Consider the following 22,718-nt stretch of genomic DNA (forward strand, 5'->3'; position numbering starts at 1 on the left):
TTTTTTTAATAAAACAAAGTTTATTTGGCTCAAAATACACAGATAAGATTATAAGTTTAAACAATCAAATGATGCCAGGTTAAACCTCTTTTATTTAAGAAGGTGATTCGTCTCTTGCGCGCTAGCTCATAGATATTGAAGAATGTGCTTTACAATTTGCATGCATAATGCAATACATATTATTATATTATGCAATGTTTAATGTTGAACTTACCTTCTAACAATTGATCCACTTCTTTCTCGTAAACTCTGGCCACCCCACTCATTAAAATTGAGGAGGTGTTTACTGATACTTGTCTTAAAGATAAAATTTTTGACCTGAAAAATGAAAATTTGGTTAAAAATAACGTAAAATTTTATTCGAGCAAAGTGGTTGCTGAATGGGGTGAAATTCTTTGATTAAAATCATGCTCAGGCTAAACATTAAATAAAAGTTAAAACTATTGGTAAAATATTTATAAATGCTTTTTTTTACAATTTTCTTCAAATATCTATACTATATCTCCCACCACTCGCGGCGCTGGCGGCGGTACCACGTGACGGGCTTAAAACTAGCACCATCTAGCGACTTCACGGGGAAAAAGGCGATGTACTCTCTCTTAATGGACTACGGACGTCAAACGGAACACATAATATCATCTATCCATCCATCCATACTTACAAACTTTCTCGGTTATATTACCCCTCGTTTTCACCAAGAAACAAGTTAAATACTAGGTAATTTGATACAAAACTTAAATATATAAGAGAATACTTTTCAAAACATAATTATTGTATATATACATGTATTTAGACTGTCTCAAACATTCTTTCGTTCACACTTTGTAGCCATAAGCCAACAAGTATTTATACAAGTATAAAACACATTTGCGTTTACACCACATGAGTAGAAAGACGGAAGTTTACACTGAAGTCTGTGACATGTTAGAACTTGTCTGATCCATTGATAGCGTTCTCACCTATAAAAATACAGTCGTGGTTTAGATATTAGCTAGTTCAATAAAGAAACGAATCTTCAATGGCGGCCAAAGCTGACTTTGACAGATGGTAGGATCAGCAAAAAAGAAAATAAAAATAACGTAAATTGATAATTATTTTATTTATTATTTTGTTAATTATTTTAATTTGTTTGTTGACAAACTGTTTTGTTATGATATTTGTGTATTTATATGAACAATCAAATGACATATACAGAACGCAACAAAATCCCCATTAATACTCGTAGTCTCGTAATTAGCCCATAAACTGAACAACTTTCCCCAAAGAATATATTATTAAAGAAAATATTATTTACTATAGCAAATACATAATTGTCATTCTAAATTTATGATCGGGTTTCGCATAGGGGTCGACAGGTAGTCAAATTCAGGTAGTCAAATTTGAAAATTATAATTTTGAGCAATACATTTCTTTAAATATTTCTTTATTTCTTTGTTTGAGATTCATCATCATCATCAGCCCATATAAGTACCCACTGCTGGGACTATACAAGTGGGAATGGAAGGAAGAAAAGTTCATATTATTTCTTGTCCATATTTTTTTTTTGCAATTTCAAGGCAATTCTCAAAACTTTAAACTCCAATATCTCAGAAACTAAGTGACTCCTCACCCCTCCCCCTTTGGAGGAGGGATTCCCACCACTCCCCCCTCCCCTCCCCCCCCACAAAAACCTTAAATTCGAGGGTTGTATTTGTACACTTCTTCCAAAAATTATAACAGGGAAAATTAAATACATTTTACTTTACCCTATTTTTTTTGCATACCGTACGGCCGTGTGTGAGCGAGAGGGAATGATAAGCGCCGCCATTGAAGATTCGTTTCTTTAAAGAACTGACTAATAAGTATTGTTTATTTTTATTGCAATTTCTGTATATAATACTATTAACAAACAAGTTTTAAACTTTATCCATGTTTGTTGGATAAAGTTTTCATATACCTACCTACATCTCACAAAAGTTTTTTTTATTAATAGAAATTATAAAAGTAGGTACGACTGAATTTGTCTCGAATTCTACAAGTATTGCTACAACAAAAACAAGAGATCATAAACATGTAGGCAACTAGAAGTTTTCAACCAATAAGTTTCATATAAGTTATCCTACATGCATCAAATTTTGTATACTTACAACATATTTTACACAGGTCTATGAGAAACGAAAACATTGCATCAAATTTGTAAAATACATGTATTATAGGTACTTTGGTGAAAACGAGGGGTTATAAGTATGATGATAAAACAATGTATTTAACTTACGTGACACTTTCATAGTCGACATTTTGATCTTTATCAATGAATATTCGATAGCGGCCCGCCACCCAAACTTTTTTTAAATCATTATCGATTGGCATTGCTATTAAAATATATTGGTCAAAATATAATTTTAATTTTGAATTCAACGCAAAACGTTCTTGTTTTTCACTACACTTCGTCTGATTGGAATTTGGAACAAAAATTACAGATTAAAAATAAAATCTGTTTGAACCAGCACATTTTTTTTTTCTCAAACGTTCTTGTAGGTTTTTAATTTCAAATTAAATATATGTAATAATAAAACAAAATACTTAATTTTTTATTTTATAAATATCTGGAATAAATATATTTTATAAACTTCAATGAATCCATTTTACAAAATTATTTTTTTTATTCCGAAAATAATTTTTTGAATTCGGAATATTTTGAAAATGGAATTTTACACACAAATGTATTTTTCTTTCGTACCTACTTCGTAAGTATTACCCAATAGTATTACTGTTGTATTACCCTATATACAGTACTAGCTTACCGCCCGTGGCTTCGCCCGCTTTGTCTAAAAACTAATAAATTATGTATATACTAAAACCTTCCTCTTGAATCACTCTATCTATTAAAAAACCGCATCAAATACATATATCTCGATGATCAAATCGGTTGCGTAGTTTTAAAGATTTAAGCATACAAAGGGACATAGGGACAAAGAAAGCGACTTTGTTTTATACTATGTAGTGATTACTAGTAACACATAAACTTATAATTTTCTTCTAGATGCTTATACAAACTAGCATCTTGTTTTGGTAGGTAACAGGTGTGTAGCTCCCGCTCTTACGCCGTATCAATAATTATAGGTACGAAGCCCTCTAACATGTGTATATTATAGAAACTACGTTTACAATTATTATAACGCGCTTCGCGGTTTCACCCGCGTGACTCCGCTCCTGTTGATCTTACGTATTGGTGATAGTATAGCCTATACTCTATATAATAGCCGTTCTCGATAAATGGGCTATCTCACACCGAAAGAATTTTTCAAATCGGACAAGTATTTCCTGAGATTAGCTATTTTTATTTTTTATAATATTAGTATAGATGTTAGTAACAATTTTACTTGATATAACGTATTTTTGGTATTTCAAGAATGATATATTATAACACACCTATGCACAAAATATATATTTAACACTTAATACCTATCTATAAAGTTATACTAACAAAAATCAGGTAATATTTTAATTTTTAAGAAGGTATGTGTAAGTAATGTGTATCTCATTTTCGGCTTAAACTTATGTCTAACTAGCTCATCGCCCGCGGCTTCGCCCGCTCTGTCTCAAACCGAATATAAATTATATACTAAAACCTTCCTATTGAATCACTCTACCTATTAAAAAAAACTGCGTCAAAATCCGTTGCGTAGTTTTAAAGATTTAAGAATAGGTACAATTTACAAAGGGACATGGGGACAGAGAAAGCGACTTTGTTTTATACCATGTAGTGATTATTGTGGCCCTAAATTATTTCAGTCTCTCAATTCCGTCTTATCCATTCTAAGGTTAGATCTTAGGTAAATTTTAATCATACCACTTGATAAAGTTGTTCCTCTACAGCTATACATATATCATCAATAGCAAGATAGATCGATAGAAAGCTCGTAGAACCCTTGATATCATGCTCATATCAGGCTCAAGGTGGGGCAACAATAAAAAATAATATTATGTAACTAGCAACTGTATGTACCCAAAATCATATCCAGGTCTTTAAGGCATTTGCGATGGCACTTGCGATGGCATTTGCGATGGCATTTGCGATGGCATTCGCGATGGCATTCGCGATGGTATTCGCGATGGCATTCGCGATGGCATTCGCGAAGGCATTCGCGATGGCATTCGCGATGGCATTCGCGATGGCATTCGCGATGGCATTCGCGATGGCATGTATTGGCATGATTAGGCGTAGAAAAGTCTTACACCGATATTTCTGAAACTATCCACTTTAAGGAAAAAGTTCCTGTGATTTTTTTAGGAAATAAAATTTCGCATCTTCTTTAGATGCGAAATTCAAGGTAAACCTTGAAAACTTTTTTATAACACTTACTTTATTTTTAAAATGTGAACCCCTTGGTAAGATCATCGAATATTGCGTGTCACATTTATGTGTATAGATTGTTCTGTGAGAGATATTAGTTATGTGAATAATGTAATATGTTTATGATACAAAATTTGCTTTTTGCGAAATCCTGTATTAATTTAGCGAAAGTTTATTTATTATTATCTGAAATTATGCTCAAGCGATTTTGAATTCTAAAGTACTGTTATTGGTATTGTTAATTAGTTTAATACGAGTACATTATCTATTGAACGGCTTGGTGAGTAAGGGAATCATAAATCATAATGAACGACGTGCAGATTTTCAACAACACTATAATATCTGCATTACATGGCCATTGTTTAAAAAATGGAACGACTAACTTTTGGTAAATATCCGCTATTTTCTAGACGTTTCTAAGTTGAGAGAACAATTGACACCGATTTGCTTTGCTGAAGTGCAAGTTACTCTATTTGTTTTTTCGCTCGCGTAATTTTTACACCATTACGTACCTATGAACGATTGTTCAGGTTTTTCAGTTACCTACATTTTTAAAACTTTTGGGCCAACTCGATTCTTTTTTATTTTTCGTCTTTTTTCAAATGCAAACGCAATGGTTCTTATTAGAAATTAAGTTCTGGAGCGAATTTTAAAAGTTGTTTTTTATTTTAGAATTGTGTGCGAGTCAATGCGAATTTTTCGCTACATAAACGAAAATATTTATTTCTTTATACGTTATAAGGTGTGCAGCGTCAAGCACAAACAGCGCTGATAGTCAGCGGTGTGGCCCTCGCAGTTCTGCTCCTTGTGCTGATCATCATTTGTCGAGGCCGGCTGTCTTGGAGGTACATTAAGCAGAAACTTCAACCATCTAAGGTGAGATGCCTATGGTTATCCTACTTATGTTATAAAATGTGAAAGGTTGTTTGATACTCCTTCACGCAAAAACTGCTGAACTGAGCTGAGATAGTAAAGGTTTCCCGGAAATCCCACGAGACCGGGAACTATGACTACGCTGAAGAAGTCGCGTTCGAATTTCTTACTTATATAATAAAAAATAATACCTAAACGAGGGTATGTAAATACATACATACCTTTTTAAGAGACAAGAAAACACCGCGTAACTAACAAAGCAATGACGTAAGTATCCAGTATAATTACTTGAGAGTAGGATGAGGAAGGTTTAAGCGCAAACTCACTGTGCGAAATGCATTAACGAAGCACCGTACAGTATGCTATTACTCTAGAACTGATTTTCTGTGACGAGTTAGGTATGTGAAAACTTTAAGGTGTAGGTGAAACTTCGATACGAAGTGTTCATTTCCATTTAGTCTAAATGACTCTTACACAATCAATAAATTATTATTTTATATTTATTTAAAATTTGTGTAATAATGAACATTTCATTATTAGACAAATTTTTGAAAAATTATCAAACCATTTTCAGAATCGCGTAAAGCAGTATCCGACGGATCTTACACATCACAACCCGCACGCTGAGATGCCGAAACCGAAGCCGGAATTGAAGCTAGAGATACGAAACCCCGAACCGCCGAAGCGACTGAACGTACGAGATTTAGACACGAGGACGCAAACGGACAAGAGTCTGGGAGCCACCACGCCGAAGACGATCAGCACAGCCGTCAGCAACAGGCACCCCGCTGAAGACACCACGCTCGATTTTTCCTACGATAATATGGGCATGAACGTCACACCCCCGGAACAACCCGCCGCCGCTAGTCACAAGTTCTGAGAACCGGTCGTCAGATTCGGTGGTGAAACCGTGAGAATCATAGACACAAGTCCAAATTGTAGTGATGATAATGAACATTTTTAAATTTTTACTTCAATAGACTTTTGATATAGTTATTACATACTTAAATGTTTTCTTTGAGCCTTGTATTCAAACTTTTTATAGATTAGTGAGCGGATTTTAATCTCAATTTGTAAAGAATTTTTGCAAACGTATTCTACCATGCATTCTTTAAATACAATGGAATGCTACCTATATTTTAAAATGATAATGGACGAACAAATGAATGTTATAGATTCCGTATCGCTTTGGAATTTTCACCCGTCGAGTAAATGTGATATTCATTAATGTAATAATGTGTTGAATTTAGTTCATCCGATGATATAGTCAGCACGAATGCAATCAAACCGCGTGATAGTTGAATTACGAGTTGTGGAGAGGCGGCTACTCATACATCACAAACTAGAATCAATTAGCATTTTATTGGTAAATGTTTGCTAACATCACTAATTATATCTCTGATTGGTGATTGTGTTGTTAAGTTTTGATCGTTGTTTCTTTACGATGTATTTACCATTCGTGTCAATAATGCATCACGACTAGAATAAATACTTAGAATAATCACATACTTAGTTGTCTAATAGTTTTTCGTAGAGATTATTAAGAAAAAAAGTGTCTACAGAGGTAAACTTTTACAATATTAACGTTTTATATTATATATACGTGTATTCTAAGAGCAATAAATGAATCATGTAGATGTTATTTGTGTGTAACGTTTTGATGAATGTTTTAGATTTCGGAATTTTGCCAGGAAATTAATTGAACGAAACGATCTATTTATTTGACTAATTATTACCATGGATATATTTAATAGTAGCCAGTGAGGGGTCTAGGGTGTTTTGATTACAGTGTAGAAGGCTTAAATGCGAATGTACTTAATTAACCATTTCATATATTATTTTTAAGACAATATCAATATTTTATCTACCGGTCTTTCAAAAGATTGTGACCCCTTATAAAGCTATATTAGTAATTCTTGGTAGGTAATAAAGTATTTTTATCCTTAGATTGTTATTACAACATAATCGCACATATTTTAGAAACTATGTCGCACGTATGACTTATATTAACTATTGACCTTTCCTAATCAATTTCTAAAATTTATAAGCGTGTGAGTTGACCAGGAAAGGAGTTTTGCTTAGAATTTTCATCAAACGTTATATTGAATTGGCAGAAAACAACCTGAAATTTGATGGTATCACCTTGACATAAGAAGGCTTAACATAAGAATCGGGGTGATAATATACTACTGTTTGGTAAAAATTCTAAAAACGATATTAACATTGATACGTTATCATATAAAACTATGTGAATATTCCAAATTGTTTTTTATTCGCAAATAGGTGATTACTTAACTTAAGTTTTAATATAGTAGTTATAAATCTTTTTATTGTATAAATAAAGTCGAGTTCGACTCGGGTTAAATAAAATTTCCAGCATGGCTGAGGTAGTTTTTTATTTGGTTGTATATTTTATGTACGTGTTGTTCCATTGTTTGTGCATCATTTCGTATTTTGTGTTTGAATGTAATTATTTTGCTACAGTAATTATTATTTGGGATGATCAACCCAAAATCAGATAGGCTTGTGAACGTTAGCTTTGACTGTGATTTCATAATTATTGTTTGATATTACAGCTAGATTTAGTTAACAAAATTGAAATAATGACTACATTATAACATATAAGCGATTTGTTGCTTCACAATATAATTATATGTTACATTATAATTACAATTGCAATTTTAATGATTTGTAAATTCATATCGCCTAAGTGTGCTTGTTATGTTGTATTGTTTTGTTAATTCTTCAAGAATATGTTAAGTCAAGTGATGATGCTCATTTTGTGGAAGTATTCACTCATCTTTGTTATTTTTAATGTAGCTTATTAAAAAAGTTATCTATCTCCAATCCGGCTAATATAATATTCTTGAAGAATTTACTAAGAAATGTTAACGCTATCATTATAATCTTTGTGACGTCAGTGTAATCCTCATAAAATGTGTGTGCAGTTTGTGCAACGTAACATTTTATTGTAAGTAGACCCAGAAGATATTCTTCTAAAGAGCCTTTACGAACTCTTATAAGTTCTTTATACATCACAAAATTCAACTACGGACAATAGCATGTCGTTATATTATGTTGATGTGACATATAACACGCAAATAAATCTTGTTTCCCCATAAGTCAGGCAATCGGGGGACTAATTTAATTAGTCTGCGTTCATTTGCAACTAGAAAGCGGAATTTGATGAGCATTTAGTCGGATATTCAAAATTCTGTATTTATATAGCGGACACCAATTAGAGGATTGCAATCAGAGAAATTATTTAGATATTCGTTGGGAAGTTTATATTTATTTAAAGCTCCAGACGGTGGAATGTTCATGCAAATATGACACGCTATAATACTAAATTTATGAGGAGTGATAAAGTTGCACTTTTGATATAATTATTTGCGTATACAGGGTAGAAGGCTTACCTGCTTTGAGGTCTGATATTGTTTGGTTTCGTAATTTCTTCAATATGAATTTATGCGTGGAGCAAGAGTCTCATTTTGAAATTTATAATAGTTCAAGTAATTTTGTCTTATAGATTAGTAAAAATTGTAAAAGAAATAGAGTCTACAGAGCTTTTATCGAGCTTTTTATCGTTTTCACGTTGCATAAAAAATAAATTAGTCAAATTGAAGATTAAGCTATGGTCTAAAATATAAGCATCAATTAATTTTGTACTTAACAACAATAGGTACCTAATACATCACAAATATTTAATTTTATTATATTTAAATAACCTTTAATAATTATGTCTGTTTTATTGTGTACTGATAACTACTTCATCTAAATAAGAAAATGTGGTCGTTCGTGTCGTTCTTAAATTTACAACTAAGGTGAAGGCTAAGGGATAAAAAACTTGTTTTTAAATTTTGCTCAAAAAATGACAAAGTTTTTCACTAACCTGTCATACACGATGATAATTAATGAGCTTGTGTCATGTAAAACAATTCTTCATATTATTTTCGGTCGAATCTATTGTTAAAGAATTGAGGAACTAAGAATTTAATTTTATAGTTTCTTCTAAAGATCCCCATACAACAACATCATATTTATCTGTACAAAACGAAGCTGACTTTTAGGTTTAGGAATTAGTTTTAGTTTAAGTGATTAAACCGTCCATACGAAACATTCCATTAGCGTAAATGTACTTAAGCTTTTGTTTTTAGTATACAATCTTAAGATTAATTACGTATTGAAGATAATATAGGTAAGTAATTTGTGGTATACTAAGTAATTTAAAAAATGGTATAATATAATATTGTACCTTTCTATTGCTGTTCAATATTGTAGGTTTGCCATTGTCAAACCTTTTCAAATTAGAGCTTTAGAGAGTTATGACTCTCCTTATCCTCATAATTGATCATAATCAATTATCAGGATTCAAATTAAATTTTTGCTTAACATTAAACACTACTTTGGTTCATTTAAAGAAATTGATATGACAATATATCACGGAGTGTTGATTGCTTCGAGTATATTCGATTTTAATGTTGTGGTTTTAAATTAAATTCGATGCAGTCGTCGACTCGCTGCCATCAATGCGGTGCGCGTTGTGGGTAAATTACTTTTTATGTAAAAATATATACATGACGCTATCAATGTATGCAAATGAAAACAGGAAAATAATTAATGTCGATATTGAGCAGAAAACATATTAACGTGTTCTGGAAATTGCTAAATAATTAGTAACATTCTACAAAGAGCTTCCGAGTGTATTTCTCAGTATACCGCTACCGATTTTAATAATAAAGTATAGATTCTAGCTGTTTATACAGTTAACATTGATACCGTACCTAGAACTCGCTATTAAATACGTAATACCAGGTTCTAGCCCCCGGCCAAATTATTGAGGCGGAACTTTAAAGCGATTTCGCCCATCAAAGTGTACTCGGCAACGCTAAATATTGAGTCGGTCAAAGCTAATGAAAATCAGTACAGATTCATGCGATATGCAAACAGTTGTTCATTGATTTATGAACGTTGACCAAACAAGGGATGCAAAGTGGCCGATTTCAAAATACACAGAGAGTTTGTCGTGAGCACACTGCGACGTCAAAGCAAACTGTTCGGGCACAGAAAGAATCTACATTACCCACGATTTACAAATTTCTTTTGAAATCCAGTTTACCGAAACGACAGGCAGCGAGCGCGTTTGTAGCGAACTTTTGGGAAATTTTTGACACCTCACTAGTTTCATTATTTTGGGTGACTGCTATTTTGAACTATGGCTAGGCAAATTATGAAGACATATTAGGATAAAATTAAATAAGCTACTTAGGTCCGTTGATACATCTTTACCTTTTATTTATGTATTTTAACATTTTTACAAGAAAATGTTTATATTCATCAAAAACAATACTATCGTCTTATGAAGTTAGTCTGAAATATACACGATTTAGTTTTTGGGTGCTTTCTAAGGTACCTTGATTGTCATGGAAATTATTGTTTTCTTGTTTAATGATATACTTTAGGGATCTATCATCTAAGTAATCTAGTTAGTAGACGAACTCCGCGGCAATTTTGCACTTAATTATATTGTATAAGTAATGTTTATATCTTTTTAAATATTTTTTCTTAGACGTGCAAAATGTTGAACATTTTAAATTGAATTTAGACGCACATTAGAGTTAAGAGAACGTATTTCACATATTTTTTTTGTAGTGTGTAATGATAGTTTTTAAGGAAAATATTTGTTTAAATGTGGAGCCCTCAGGTATTCCGTCCAATAGTTAAGGTTTTAGATAACAATGTTAATTAAAATGTATTTTAATCGTTCTAGAATTAAGGTATTTAATGGACAATCACATGTTATTCTTTGATAACGTTTTCTATACTACATCAATTATAATCACAATAATTTTATGTTTTCTCTGTAGACGTTACTTTTTGAATTGGAAAGGTTGATCTGAAATATACTTCAAATAATTATATGGTTTTATTATTTCTTACAATTACTCCTTAGTAATAACTACTTTTTTTAAACAAACTTAAATAATCACAATCGATTTTCTACATTTTGAAACAATTCTAGGATACAAGTTTTTATTTTGAGGGATGGACGCGTATGCATGGTTACCAGTGTGTAATCTTAAAGGTTATAATTAGAAATCCCATAATGCAATTAAAACTAAATATTTAGAAAAAACTAAAATTATATATTGACTTAATACATTTCCCTAAACTTTTTCAGTCGCTTATAAGTTTTTCTATTTGGAAAATCTTCGTATTCACCAATAATTCTAGCTAGTTTCCGTCGTATCATTTTATTCTTATGTTTCTCCAACATATCCGCGTATACATCTGAGAATGGTAGAATATTGATACCGCCATCGCGAGACACCATACCCGGTAGACCCGGTACCATTCCTGCTTGCGCGGGACTGGGAAAACCGGGCATTGGATACATAGATGGTATATATGGGTTTTGAATAACTGGTATCATAGGATTCGTCGGAGCAATAGGTATTCCGTAAGGTAAAGGCGGTACGGGGTAAATAGGATAAGGCGCGGGCATTGGGGGAACCGGTATTGGTATAGGTGGAGGTGGTGGTACCATTGGTATCGGTACCGGTAATGGCATCGGTAAAGGAGGTTTAATCATGGGCTTATTCATCACTTTGTAATTGCAGTATTCTGGAATGTTCCTCGGATACCAGTATAAGGGATTGCAAGGATCCTCGCCGGGGCGCAGTTTGTTTTCCAAAGGTCGCAGGTCTAATGGATCCATGTATGACCTGCCGTCGACTGTACATTCCATCCCATTTGCAATTGTAAGTAAAATGACAATCTGCAAAATAAAACTAGATAATTACTTCGGAAAGATGTAGAATAATTTAAGAATCCGAACTATTGTTGAGCGTAATTGAATGGCTTTAATATTTTAAAGCTACCAGAGCTGAAGCAATACCTAGAGACATTGTTTTAGCAAATGGATGTCAATAAGAACAGAAAGCTCACCTTTAGATACCGTTCCATCATTTTTGTGTATCACAACGAATTCTGGGTCGGGGTTGATTGAAGCTGTAATTTTAAACTGAAATTTCTCACTATGTCCATTCTTGAAAATGAAAGGACTTTTTGTACGTACAATAAGGTCTCGTTCATTGTTTCACTGAACAATGGGAAGAGAAAATACGCATATTTTTCGCTTTATTTGTGTTATGACGGATAACCATAGAAATGAAACACGAGCAAATTAAGAATAGAAGTATAAGCATTTTACAATCGCGAATAGTTCTATTTAACGTAATTTAATTATATCTTTATTAGATACCTTCAATTTACATTTTATAAACATTGAAAAACTAATTATTTTCTACTAAATTATGTAAATAATTAGCCTCTTTCATATTAGAAATTATATTGGAAACATTTCTTTAAAATCTTTCAAAAAAAGGGGCTTTAGAAAAAAATTGCATGCATTTATATTTCCCGTTATATAGCTTCCAGGAGAATAACTTTTCTGCAAAATATCATCTAGTTCGAGTAGCTAGCTAAATAATATTTTATATAAAAGTACTTTTAATTTACAATTTACAAGAAAAAGTATTCTTAATGATATAATTAGGAGAAGCTATATATTTTTTCTTCTTACAGGAGTTTCCTATGATTTTTATATCGTAAAATAGGTATCTAGGTTAATATTAATTTATATTTTTGATTACCCAGGATATAAAAAAAAACTTAATGAAGCCGACCACAAAATAACTGGTATAAGCTTGGCATACAGAGAGAGAAGGAGAGAACCAAATACTAAAAATTTATTTATTTATTTAAATGGTACTTTGGTCATAGTGTCAGATAAAAAAGGTCTTATTTATAGTATTACGGTTGATACGCAGCCTTAGCGTAAGCACCAGACAGTCTTTTAATCATAGCTTCGGTTTTGTACGATACCGGTTGCCTGTACAGTGCCACTCCCCCAAAATAGGGTATTGATGTGATCTTCGGAGCGCTCGGGTTGTCTTTAACGTCCCTCCTCATTAGCTCAAATAATTTATCCATCGGTGTTCGAGGTCTCGATTGATAGAGTTCCAGTATTTGCGCTTCCACAGGAACCGTATCGTAATCAATGTTCCTATTCCTATCGTACGATTCAAAACTTCCGTAGTGGACACGAAATCCGTACATATTATCGTCGTATCTATTAGAGTAAGGCATTTCAGCACGCACATGGTTATATAGCCCATTTAGCGTAAATGTCGGCTCTCTTTCCTGCATGATGGTGTAAGGTGTATTTATTTTGGAACGTATCAATTTCGCGAACATGTCGGCGCATTCCTCCGGTAAATGCAACGGATGCCAATAAAACGGGTCGCATTCATGCAGGTTTCTGTATCTCTGCTCGAAATCGAAATCATCCATGTACGTCACTCCGGCTATAGAGGCGCGATTCGGTTTTAAAATAAAAAGTAATACGAGAGTCTTGGTTAGCATGTTCTGTAACAATAAACTTTTTACGATGTAGACTAGGAAAGGTGTTGAAATAAATACAAAAGCATAAGATTGTTTGCTTTTGTATTTATTTGTTATATTTTTTGTATTGAATAAATAAAATGTGTGAATATTTTTTAAAAATCTTACCAAATGACTTGCAAAGCGAATGTAGATATGTGCGGACAGAGAATGGAGTGGCGTGTCATTCAAACGTTTCTTTCAGGGCATGTTATTAGCAGCTGTCCGAATGCTATTGGAACGTGCTCGCTTTTCAATTGATTTTTAAAGCCCACCTGCGTTAGATTGTTATGTCATAGTTCAGTGTGGAGAACCATGGTGGAGTATAATTGTTTTTCAAATTCTTCGCTTTTTGCAACCCTTAATCAAAAAATACCACCCAAATTTTTCGCTGTTTTTCAGTTGTGAGGAACGCAATAAATCACTATGAATTTACGAAATTTTTATTGAAAACATTCTACATGGGTACTCTTAGTTTACTTATTCTACAAATTCGTTGGATGTTCTTCTTGTTTTAGGATCAATTACTTGTGGATATCGATATAATTTAATAAATACTGGCACAAGAACAATTGGTGGCTTTTTTGTGCAATCACCTGTAATATATTATTTTTTTTGCATTAAATGTGATTAAGTAGATATAAAGGTAATGTAATTTTGTTATCCCCTCAAATGTGAACATGAACTCGATATTATACATATTGCATTCAATGAGTGGAAAATTAAATTAATCAATCTTTAATTAACATAACATTCGGTATTCATATCAAAATAGTTTAAAATATTTTCATACATTTAACACTAAGTATTTGTAATTAAATAACATTGGTTATGTTTAAAATCTATAATTTTAACTCTAATTAAAATTTAATCATGCTACATCACGTGATTTTAGGTTTAAATTATATACGTGAAATGATTGTTAATATCCCGTTTCAAATTCGGATAAATAATTTATTCTAGTAGCCAATAGTTTAATACCTATTTACTTATTTTGTTTACCTATTTATTTTGTTATTTTTACGGATATATTGATTATATAAAGTACTCAATGTAGTTACGAACAATGGCTAAGTACCTGTTGTATCGGTATCATTTTCAATTGCAGCGCAAAAAACATTCACTATGAAAATCCATATTACTACCGAGTACATTGTAAGAGAATGGAAATTGAAAAGATATTGCAAAACAAGCAACAGTTTCTGTTATTACATTCTAGTAAAACCATTATATGGTTAGAGCTGAGTTTATGGAAAATATGAAATTTTGCATTCATATTATTCCCATGAAAGAGATTGCAATGCAATAAACATGTTTAATTAAAATACGGAATCCGGTCATGATAATAGGTTGCAGAACGTTACATTCCAAATGCTTCATGCATGTATAGAATAGTCATTGAAATATATCATAAACAGCTTCCAACAGGACAAAATATCGTTTGATGTAAGGGCGTTATTAAAATTGTTCGGCGAACTGTGACCATTACAATAAACTTTTACGTCAGACCGGAATGTTTCATTCATACCTCTGGTCTTTGCGTCGCACATGAATGTATGGAAATATGACTACATTGCTTGTTTATAAAAATGAATTTCATTGAGCATTCCTTTTGATGCATTGTGAAACTTTTAGTCCATTGCTAGGTGGAGCGTTAAATTCAGTTCATGTACGAACAATCGCCATTCTTTACTTCATTACATATAACTTTAAACGTTACATTTTATTGAAGCGTTCGATTACGTCTTTGAACCGCTTTTCAGTTATGAATGCGGGCACTTTGACAATCGTTGGTGGACAGCAACATTTATCTGGACCCTCGTTGCTACGTCTTATTCTTGAGGCATTTTTTATGACGTTAGTATCGTCATTTTCTTTTTCTTCAAGGAACCTCCTTAGGTCATTGTCGTGTATTATACCTTGTAGGTGTTGAAAATGGAGCATGTTTTCATCGATCTTAAAATCAAGGGAGCATTCTGTAAAAAAACCTTATACATTAGTAATGGAACTACAGTTACATAATCATATACACAAATCATAAATGTCACGTAGGTGTAAAGATATCACGTTGAAGGAAAGGCGATATGAACATGTATAATTTTATTTTATTTTTTATAAATTTTATAAATATATTATTGAATAGCCTATGTCACGTTGCAACTTGCAAACAACAACAGATAGTACGTTATATAAATCAATTTACATCATCTGAATTTGGTTTATGCTATTTTAATTAATGTTCCACCGCAACATTTTAAAATTGGACATGTGTATTACATTTGTTTATTACTAGGGTTAATATTAATTACTAACGGTATATTGGACGGTAATCCATACTAAAATTATAAATGCGAAAGTAACTCTGTCTGTCTGTCTGTTACTCAATCACGCCTTAACTACTGAACCAATTTGCATGAAATCTGGTATGGAGATATTTTGATACCCGAGAAAGGACATAGGCTACCTTTTATTGCGAAATATGTACCACGGGCGAAGCCGGGGCGGACCTCTAGTAACTAATAAATTATAAAATCATTTGTAGTTTCATTACAAATTATGGACTTGTTTCACAATTATCAACTAGTAATAATTGACAACCTGAATATTCAGAACTTTTGAAATGGCCATAGGTGTTAATATTCTCTGTGTTATAAGAATAATTAATAACGTAAAGTAAGTTTTTAATTATTTTCTTGGTTTATTGTGCAATAAACAATTTCTCAAAAGCAAAACAATTACTTTAAATAACTTATTTAATGTTTCTAAATGTCCAATATTTTAGAGAAAATTGAAAGTCAAAAGTCATTCAACAACAAGTTATAGTAAACTAAAACTAAAATCGATACCTTTATTAGGTGGACATTTACAGTCTACGATTGGTTCTTGATTATTTATATCATTAGAGCCATGTCTTCGAAAAAAGTTGAAGTCTGTTTTCTGCGACGGAGTCCACCAGTGTCTCCAAATAGACATACATAAGATGGGGTTGATGTGTATTGTTACAACTAAGAGTATCAACAACTGGAACAGATACGCGCTATAAAGTATAGTTTGTGAATATATCCTTATAAATAGATTAAAGAAATCACGTAGAATGAATCAATGTGTCAACTTATTTGTTATTAAAGTGTCAATTACGGGCAATTAGAATACATCCTGAAATGGTAGTTTAATACGTTATTCGACGAATAAGTTTTCTCCAAGGGTTGAAAAATCAGCCCTAAAACAAATGCTGTATGCATTGAGTTGTTCCATAAATGTGTGTACACACTTCATGTGATAAATCTGACAATGGCAAGCGGGAGGCTGTGAAGTAAGGGTTAATTATTTTGCTCTCGTCGATCAATTATCATGTTACCAGATCAGAATCGGATAATAAAGACCTTTTATATGTCCTGTGTCATTAGAACAGGTTATGCATCGCTCAAATTTAATAACAAAAAATGATGAGTGTATGGTGTGTGGTAAAGAAATAATAGAGTTTTTAAGTTCATAATCATTCTAATTTCGTTTGGTTTTCTTAAGAAATGCTAATTATGTCACAAAACAATATAATATATTCAAAAAGAAATATTATGATGTCTTTTATTTTATATTTTTGAAAACATTATTCATTCTAAAATCATCCTTTCCCGAAGTATCTGTTTCGAATGCTAAAGGTCTTCACTGGAATTGTGGGACCAAAGTCCACCTTGCTGATCCTTACAGGACAGTGGGGTTTCACAGATGGAGGCCTTAGTCCCTCATCAGAGTCTGTTGTACCGTTAGCATCATCAGCAGCCTGCGTAGGGGTGTTCGTTGAAGTGGTAACAGTAGATTCAGTAGAACAATTCGGAGGTAAAGTCCATATATGTTTAGTAGGATACTTTTTAAACGGCACATTTGCTCGAGTAGAATGCACTTTTTCATAATCTCTTGAGTATATTGTACGGAATTTCGTCTTGGCTTTCTTGCCTATGTAGAGAGGGAATACCATGTGAAAATTCTGGTTTTTGTTAAAACACCCTTTTCCAGAGCAAATTCTATATGGTGCAGTGAAATATAAAATTCCTTGCGCGTCATCCATTTCTAGAATACAATCGTTGTAAGAATTATTTTGTAGAATGTGTTGCATTGAAGTGAACTCCGCGGAATATAAAGATCTTAGTGTAAAATTTACTGGGAGTATAAAGAAATATATTTACCAGTTATTGTTTTAAGTGTTTAATTAAATAACGGTCTGAGTTTTTAATTAAATAAAAATTATTTAATACTAGCTTTCGCCCACGACTTTGTACGTTCATCCCCATTTTTTCCCGTTCCCGCAAGAATTTCGGGAAATCCTTTCTTAGCGGATGCCTACAGCTACGTCCTAACATCTATCTGCAATCTGCATACCAAATTTCAGCCCGATACGTCCAGTCACCAGTGGATAGATAGTGCTGTGCGTTGATAGATCACTATATCAATCACCATTGAGTTTTATATATACAGATTCAATAAGTGCACCTCATCTGTAATTTTTTTTATATTCACTTGACCTGTGAGGTAATTTTTTATATTTTCTGAATATTTCTTTTAAGAAATAGAACTTACTTTCCCCCTTAACAATTTTCTTGATATATTCTTGTCCATCGAGAGTAGGTTCATTTTCTATGAAACTGTTATGTAATGCCCATATACAACTTAAATTGACGCTGAAAATAGTCAAAACATTTATGTGTCGAAATCCGATCATAGCCGAAATCAATTTTATATTTATTTTACTCGTAACAACGTTTTATGCTTGACGTTGCGAGATTATTTGAAAAATTGAAAAGAACTTCAAATAATATTATTTAATGATTGGCATACTGAATTTTAAAATATACCTACCAATTCTTAAAGTATTCTTAGTACCTACATATATCGCGTAGCATAGCGCTTAGATTATTAATATTTAAGATTTAAGTAATAAAATTTAGTCATAATGAAATATGCAAGCAATTGCAACGAACTTTAAATATCATCAACCATCCGGTGTAGATAGTCATAACATCCTAAATTGATGTTTGATAACGCGTCAAAACTAAGCTTGAATGATTTCTTACCTATCGCTTTAGAATCTAAATTATAAGCATAATATTGAGTGCATATCCAGTAGGAAACATCTGCTAGCGACACGTGTTGTGCGTCATGTTTCAAGATAAATTTCCATAATTATATTATGTTTTCTATTTCATGTTATGTAAAGCATATCCCCTACTGTGCCACGTTTCGGACTGACGTACGTCTGATAAACGCTCACACGCTAATTAGGGATTTCATATTGTTAATGCTTATATAATGCAATACAGATACATGATTTAAGAACATTCGAATAACCTCCTTCTGTTTAATATTATGTAAAACATTGAAGCAACACTCATTAATTTTGCTCGCTTCGTCTTCTAACCCGATAATAAATATCGTCGTAGGTGTGCTTTACTCACTGAACTAAAAGTACCAAAACAAAAATGTTGAGTGGTTTTATGAAACCACGGTAAAAGTGAAACTGTTCGAACGGTTCCGAACACTGCTTTGTGTAGGGCATGTCGCGTGACGGTCGGCTGCCGAGTATGTACACGCGACATGCGCTACACAGACCAAAAAGTTTGAGACGATGTAATAAAAGTTTCACTTTAATATATTTCGAAGATTGAATAATGAAAATAAACTACTAATTATCTTTATGAATTGATTCTTATACGTAATGCATCAGAGTTATGTGAAATGTTGAATTTCTAGGAATCTCAAAGCATGTTTCACTAATGAGCGCTTCCTCAGTGGTATACACGTGTCGAGCGTGTGTAGAGCTAAAAGATAATCTATGTCATTAGTTGAAAGCAAGGAATATTACTATTAACTGTATTTATACATGTTAAACATGTTATGCAATACATCGTCTCCGGCTCCATTGCTTTTCATAATTTCCACCTTGTTTCTTGCTTGTACACTATTAATTATACATTTCAATGCTCTCATTTGGTTGGATATAAATTTATTTGATAATTTATAATGAATAAAATGTAGTGTGTTTTAACCACATTAAAGGCCCATGTGAAAGAGTGGTCAGCATATTCATAATTGAATTGTTTTGGTATCTATCGGTATATATTATATGCTAATTGGTTTACGCACTAACGAATTTTTTTATGAAATGTATTTATTCAGATCGTACCTATCTATCGTAATGTTGATATATTCTGTACAATATTCGAATCAGTGCAGTTTTATTAGTAAGTAACTAAAAATAATCAATTGTGATAATTCATTATTTTGCAAAACTTCCAAAAGATAACAATTCACGTACCTAGTTTAAATATCCAAATAGAAACACACAAAGAATAGATATTCACAAATAATTTAGTTTTCAATTTCAGAAAATATAAGTGTCACTGTTACTTTACAAGCATGTTATATAACCACGTGACACTTCCAAAGAATAATTTAAAACACATTGTGTTTGAGAAAACTATTTCTAACACGCGACTGCGATAAAAAATGGCACAGCCCGCGGCTTTATCTCCGAGCACCGGTCAATCATTTTGGCGCTTCCTACCGGTGCTACTCTTGTATTTATTTGTATCAATTTATAACTGTCACTAAAACCCAAACGTTTCCAATTGGCGAAAGAGTTCTTCTATTGTTACAGTGCGAGCTTATAATCACCCAGTATGAGGAAATGTTCATAAATAAACGTTTGTCGGCGTTTGTCATGACGTAAGTAAATACGGTCGTGTTTATAGCAAATCTATTGAATTGAATTTTTCAAAGTAAAGCGAAATGTCAACCGTGTCAGCTCTACAAAGCTTGTTTGTTTTGCAGTGTTTTTAATTTCAACAGTTTTGTATAGGCGTAACAGAGAGATATTAACTGCAACGGACAGGCCAAATGCTATAAAGGAGTAATGGATCATGTCAAATATGTTATAACGCCCGTGGATGTTTCAAACAATAAAATAGATTTGATATAAATTTGTTGACATTGTTTTCAAAGGCTAACTGTTTTGACAGTGTGAATTTTTGATACAAGTTCATCTGTAACACAGAATACATAATAGTAGCTAAACGCTATCTTACAATATCAAAATTGAGCGGGGTCTGTGTTTTGTTGAAATGAAATGATGGAATGATTTTCAAACATAGCAAATCCCGAATTATATAGGTACATTAGTGAAACGTCATTTATTAGCCGCTCTTTAATATTATACTAGATACAATTTGGGCTAAACTTTGGTAACAGAATAATTATAATCTCAAGAAACGGCTCAGCAAACAACTGATGTTACAATATCGAAATGGTAATAGATACCGAAAGACATTAAAATTGTTATTACACGATCCGCGCGCGACGTAAGTGCAATTTGGTCAATCATTTATTCCGGACTGTATAAACTTGTATTATTGTTAAGTTAAGCATGTGATTAATAATTAAGCCTGATGACCTTAAGTGTCACATGCAGGTTGATTAGTGTTGACCTTGGAAGTAACACGTAAACAACATTTTCATGCAATTCCTCCGAGGTAAAAATTTGACGCTCCTTGAGGCACTTAAATACTCACCATTCTTTTTTCACATCTTTGTATGAAAGACACCACAATACCTACATCTGACTGATTTATTTTGTTTCCTCAATAAAGTGGGTAAATCAGTTCCTGGCTCGGGAATATAATACGTTAAAGTTGCGAGAGGGATAATAATTAGTTGATTTCATATTTTCAAAATAACATATTTTTATGGAAATTTTAGACATAAACGAAGGAGAGACGTCTCTCTCCTATTATTATTATTATGTTATAAATTTTCTACATACAACAACCCTTTAAATATTAAGGTTCTTGACCATAGCTTAAAATCTTATATGATAGAGATTGAATTAAGTATACAGAAGCAATAAGACACAATGGGATCTAAAGTTTCACCTCATCAGGGGTACATTGAGCAGCCAGTATTCGTACACAATGATACAAATGAATTGTTTTTGACACATCGTGCTATCTATTGACAGTGCCGTAAGTGCCGAGATACCTGTGTCCTAATCATTCATCATTATTTATTGCATTCCTATTCATGGTGCCAAGTAAAATTCGATAATTGCCAAGATTGGAAAATTTCCTATCAGCGCATACGGTCGGCTCCTATGACTGTATATGGAGAAAGTGCCATTTAGATTCATTGCCAAATAACATGGAAAAGTTTTTATGTACCTACTATATTATATTTACATTATATGTTGCATCTACCTATGTATAACTTTAATGTACTCATTTCGTTATCGTTGTGATATTATGTAGATTATGCCTAATTCTTAAAGGAAACTTAAATTAGCTTGGATTGGACAACCTAAGCTATATTATGATAATTGTGTGGTCATATTCAGTTTTGCTCAGTCCATTGTTATTTAAAAATATATAAGCAACGCATCTTAATAATTAATAATTATTTATGAAGAATGTTACTAAGGAATTATTTCTTTTGTTATTTTGAATGTAGGTTTATTTTTTCAATAACCGACACCAAATACCAAAGAGTATACAATTACTACTGCCAAATACGGTTGCCACATAACATCGTTTGAATGTTGTCAATCTTAAAGGAAATTATGGAGCTGGAAATTGCAATGTCGCCGTGGAATGGTGGTGGAAGTGATTTAGACATCGTGCTTTCAAGAATCAACGGGAAAAGTATATTTCGAAGTATTCCTTGATTAATTCTTACATTTTGAGCATTGCTTTTTAGCGTAACTTTCAATATAACTAAGCATATGTACGTATGGTTAAATTATTCTGATGTTGGGGAAAAATTAAGTAGACATATAATGGTGATATTACTGTCCATAAGATTTTATTGCATAGCTTCTATCGCGGGCCTTGAGCGCGGTGACTGAATCCAGAAATTCCGTAACGAAAAACCTCACGCTCCCCACTTCGACGGGCACGGAGGTATGGCTTGAAGGCATAGCATGCAATAGCTTTACCGCGGTAGTCCCCGAGTGCCACACGTCTTTTTTTATTTATTGTCGATAGGGAAGCGCTTGACCACAATATCGCCTGATTGCTGAGAT

The 22,718-nt window shown here is 32.6% G+C and overlaps 4 protein-coding genes across 4 annotated transcripts in view; 1 reads left to right on the forward strand and 3 right to left on the reverse strand.

Annotated features, from left to right (window-relative positions):
* grnd (grindelwald) overlaps positions 1-11,128 on the forward strand; it is a 29,361-nt gene extending 18,233 nt beyond the window's left edge. The window contains exons 4-5 of the mRNA XM_090104538.1: positions 5,079-5,212; positions 5,784-11,128. Of these exons, the coding sequence (XP_089960664.1) occupies positions 5,079-5,212; positions 5,784-6,089 (440 nt within the window). The 3' untranslated portion in view covers positions 6,090-11,128. The remainder of the gene's footprint in view (positions 1-5,078; positions 5,213-5,783) is intronic.
* A 120-nt stretch (positions 11,129-11,248) lies between these two features.
* On the reverse strand, positions 11,249-12,108 carry LOC149911252 (uncharacterized). Its single transcript, XM_090104548.1, has one exon. It carries the CDS (start codon positions 11,955-11,957, stop codon positions 11,364-11,366), a length of 594 nt encoding a protein of 197 aa, XP_089960674.1. The 5' UTR covers positions 11,958-12,108; the 3' UTR covers positions 11,249-11,363.
* A 909-nt stretch (positions 12,109-13,017) lies between these two features.
* On the reverse strand, positions 13,018-13,847 carry LOC149911253 (uncharacterized). Its single transcript, XM_090104560.1, has 2 exons — positions 13,784-13,847; positions 13,018-13,639 (listed from the first exon to the last, which is right to left on the reverse strand). Exon 2 carries the CDS (start codon positions 13,634-13,636, stop codon positions 13,025-13,027), a length of 612 nt encoding a protein of 203 aa, XP_089960686.1. The 5' UTR covers positions 13,637-13,639; positions 13,784-13,847; the 3' UTR covers positions 13,018-13,024.
* A 1,523-nt stretch (positions 13,848-15,370) lies between these two features.
* On the reverse strand, positions 15,371-18,283 carry LOC149911254 (uncharacterized). Its single transcript, XM_090104572.1, has 3 exons — positions 18,230-18,283; positions 16,501-16,675; positions 15,371-15,630 (listed from the first exon to the last, which is right to left on the reverse strand). The coding sequence occupies exons 1-3, from the start codon at positions 18,281-18,283 to the stop codon at positions 15,371-15,373; spliced, it is 489 nt and encodes a 162-aa protein (XP_089960698.1).
* Positions 18,284-22,718: the final 4,435 nt, after the last annotated feature.

This window comes from Colias eurytheme, chromosome 1 (assembly GCF_061535395.1).
Source record: "Colias eurytheme isolate Ceu_HAF_F1 chromosome 1, ilColEury1 Martin Lab GWU primary, whole genome shotgun sequence".
NCBI classification, from domain to species: domain Eukaryota; kingdom Metazoa; phylum Arthropoda; class Insecta; order Lepidoptera; family Pieridae; genus Colias; species Colias eurytheme.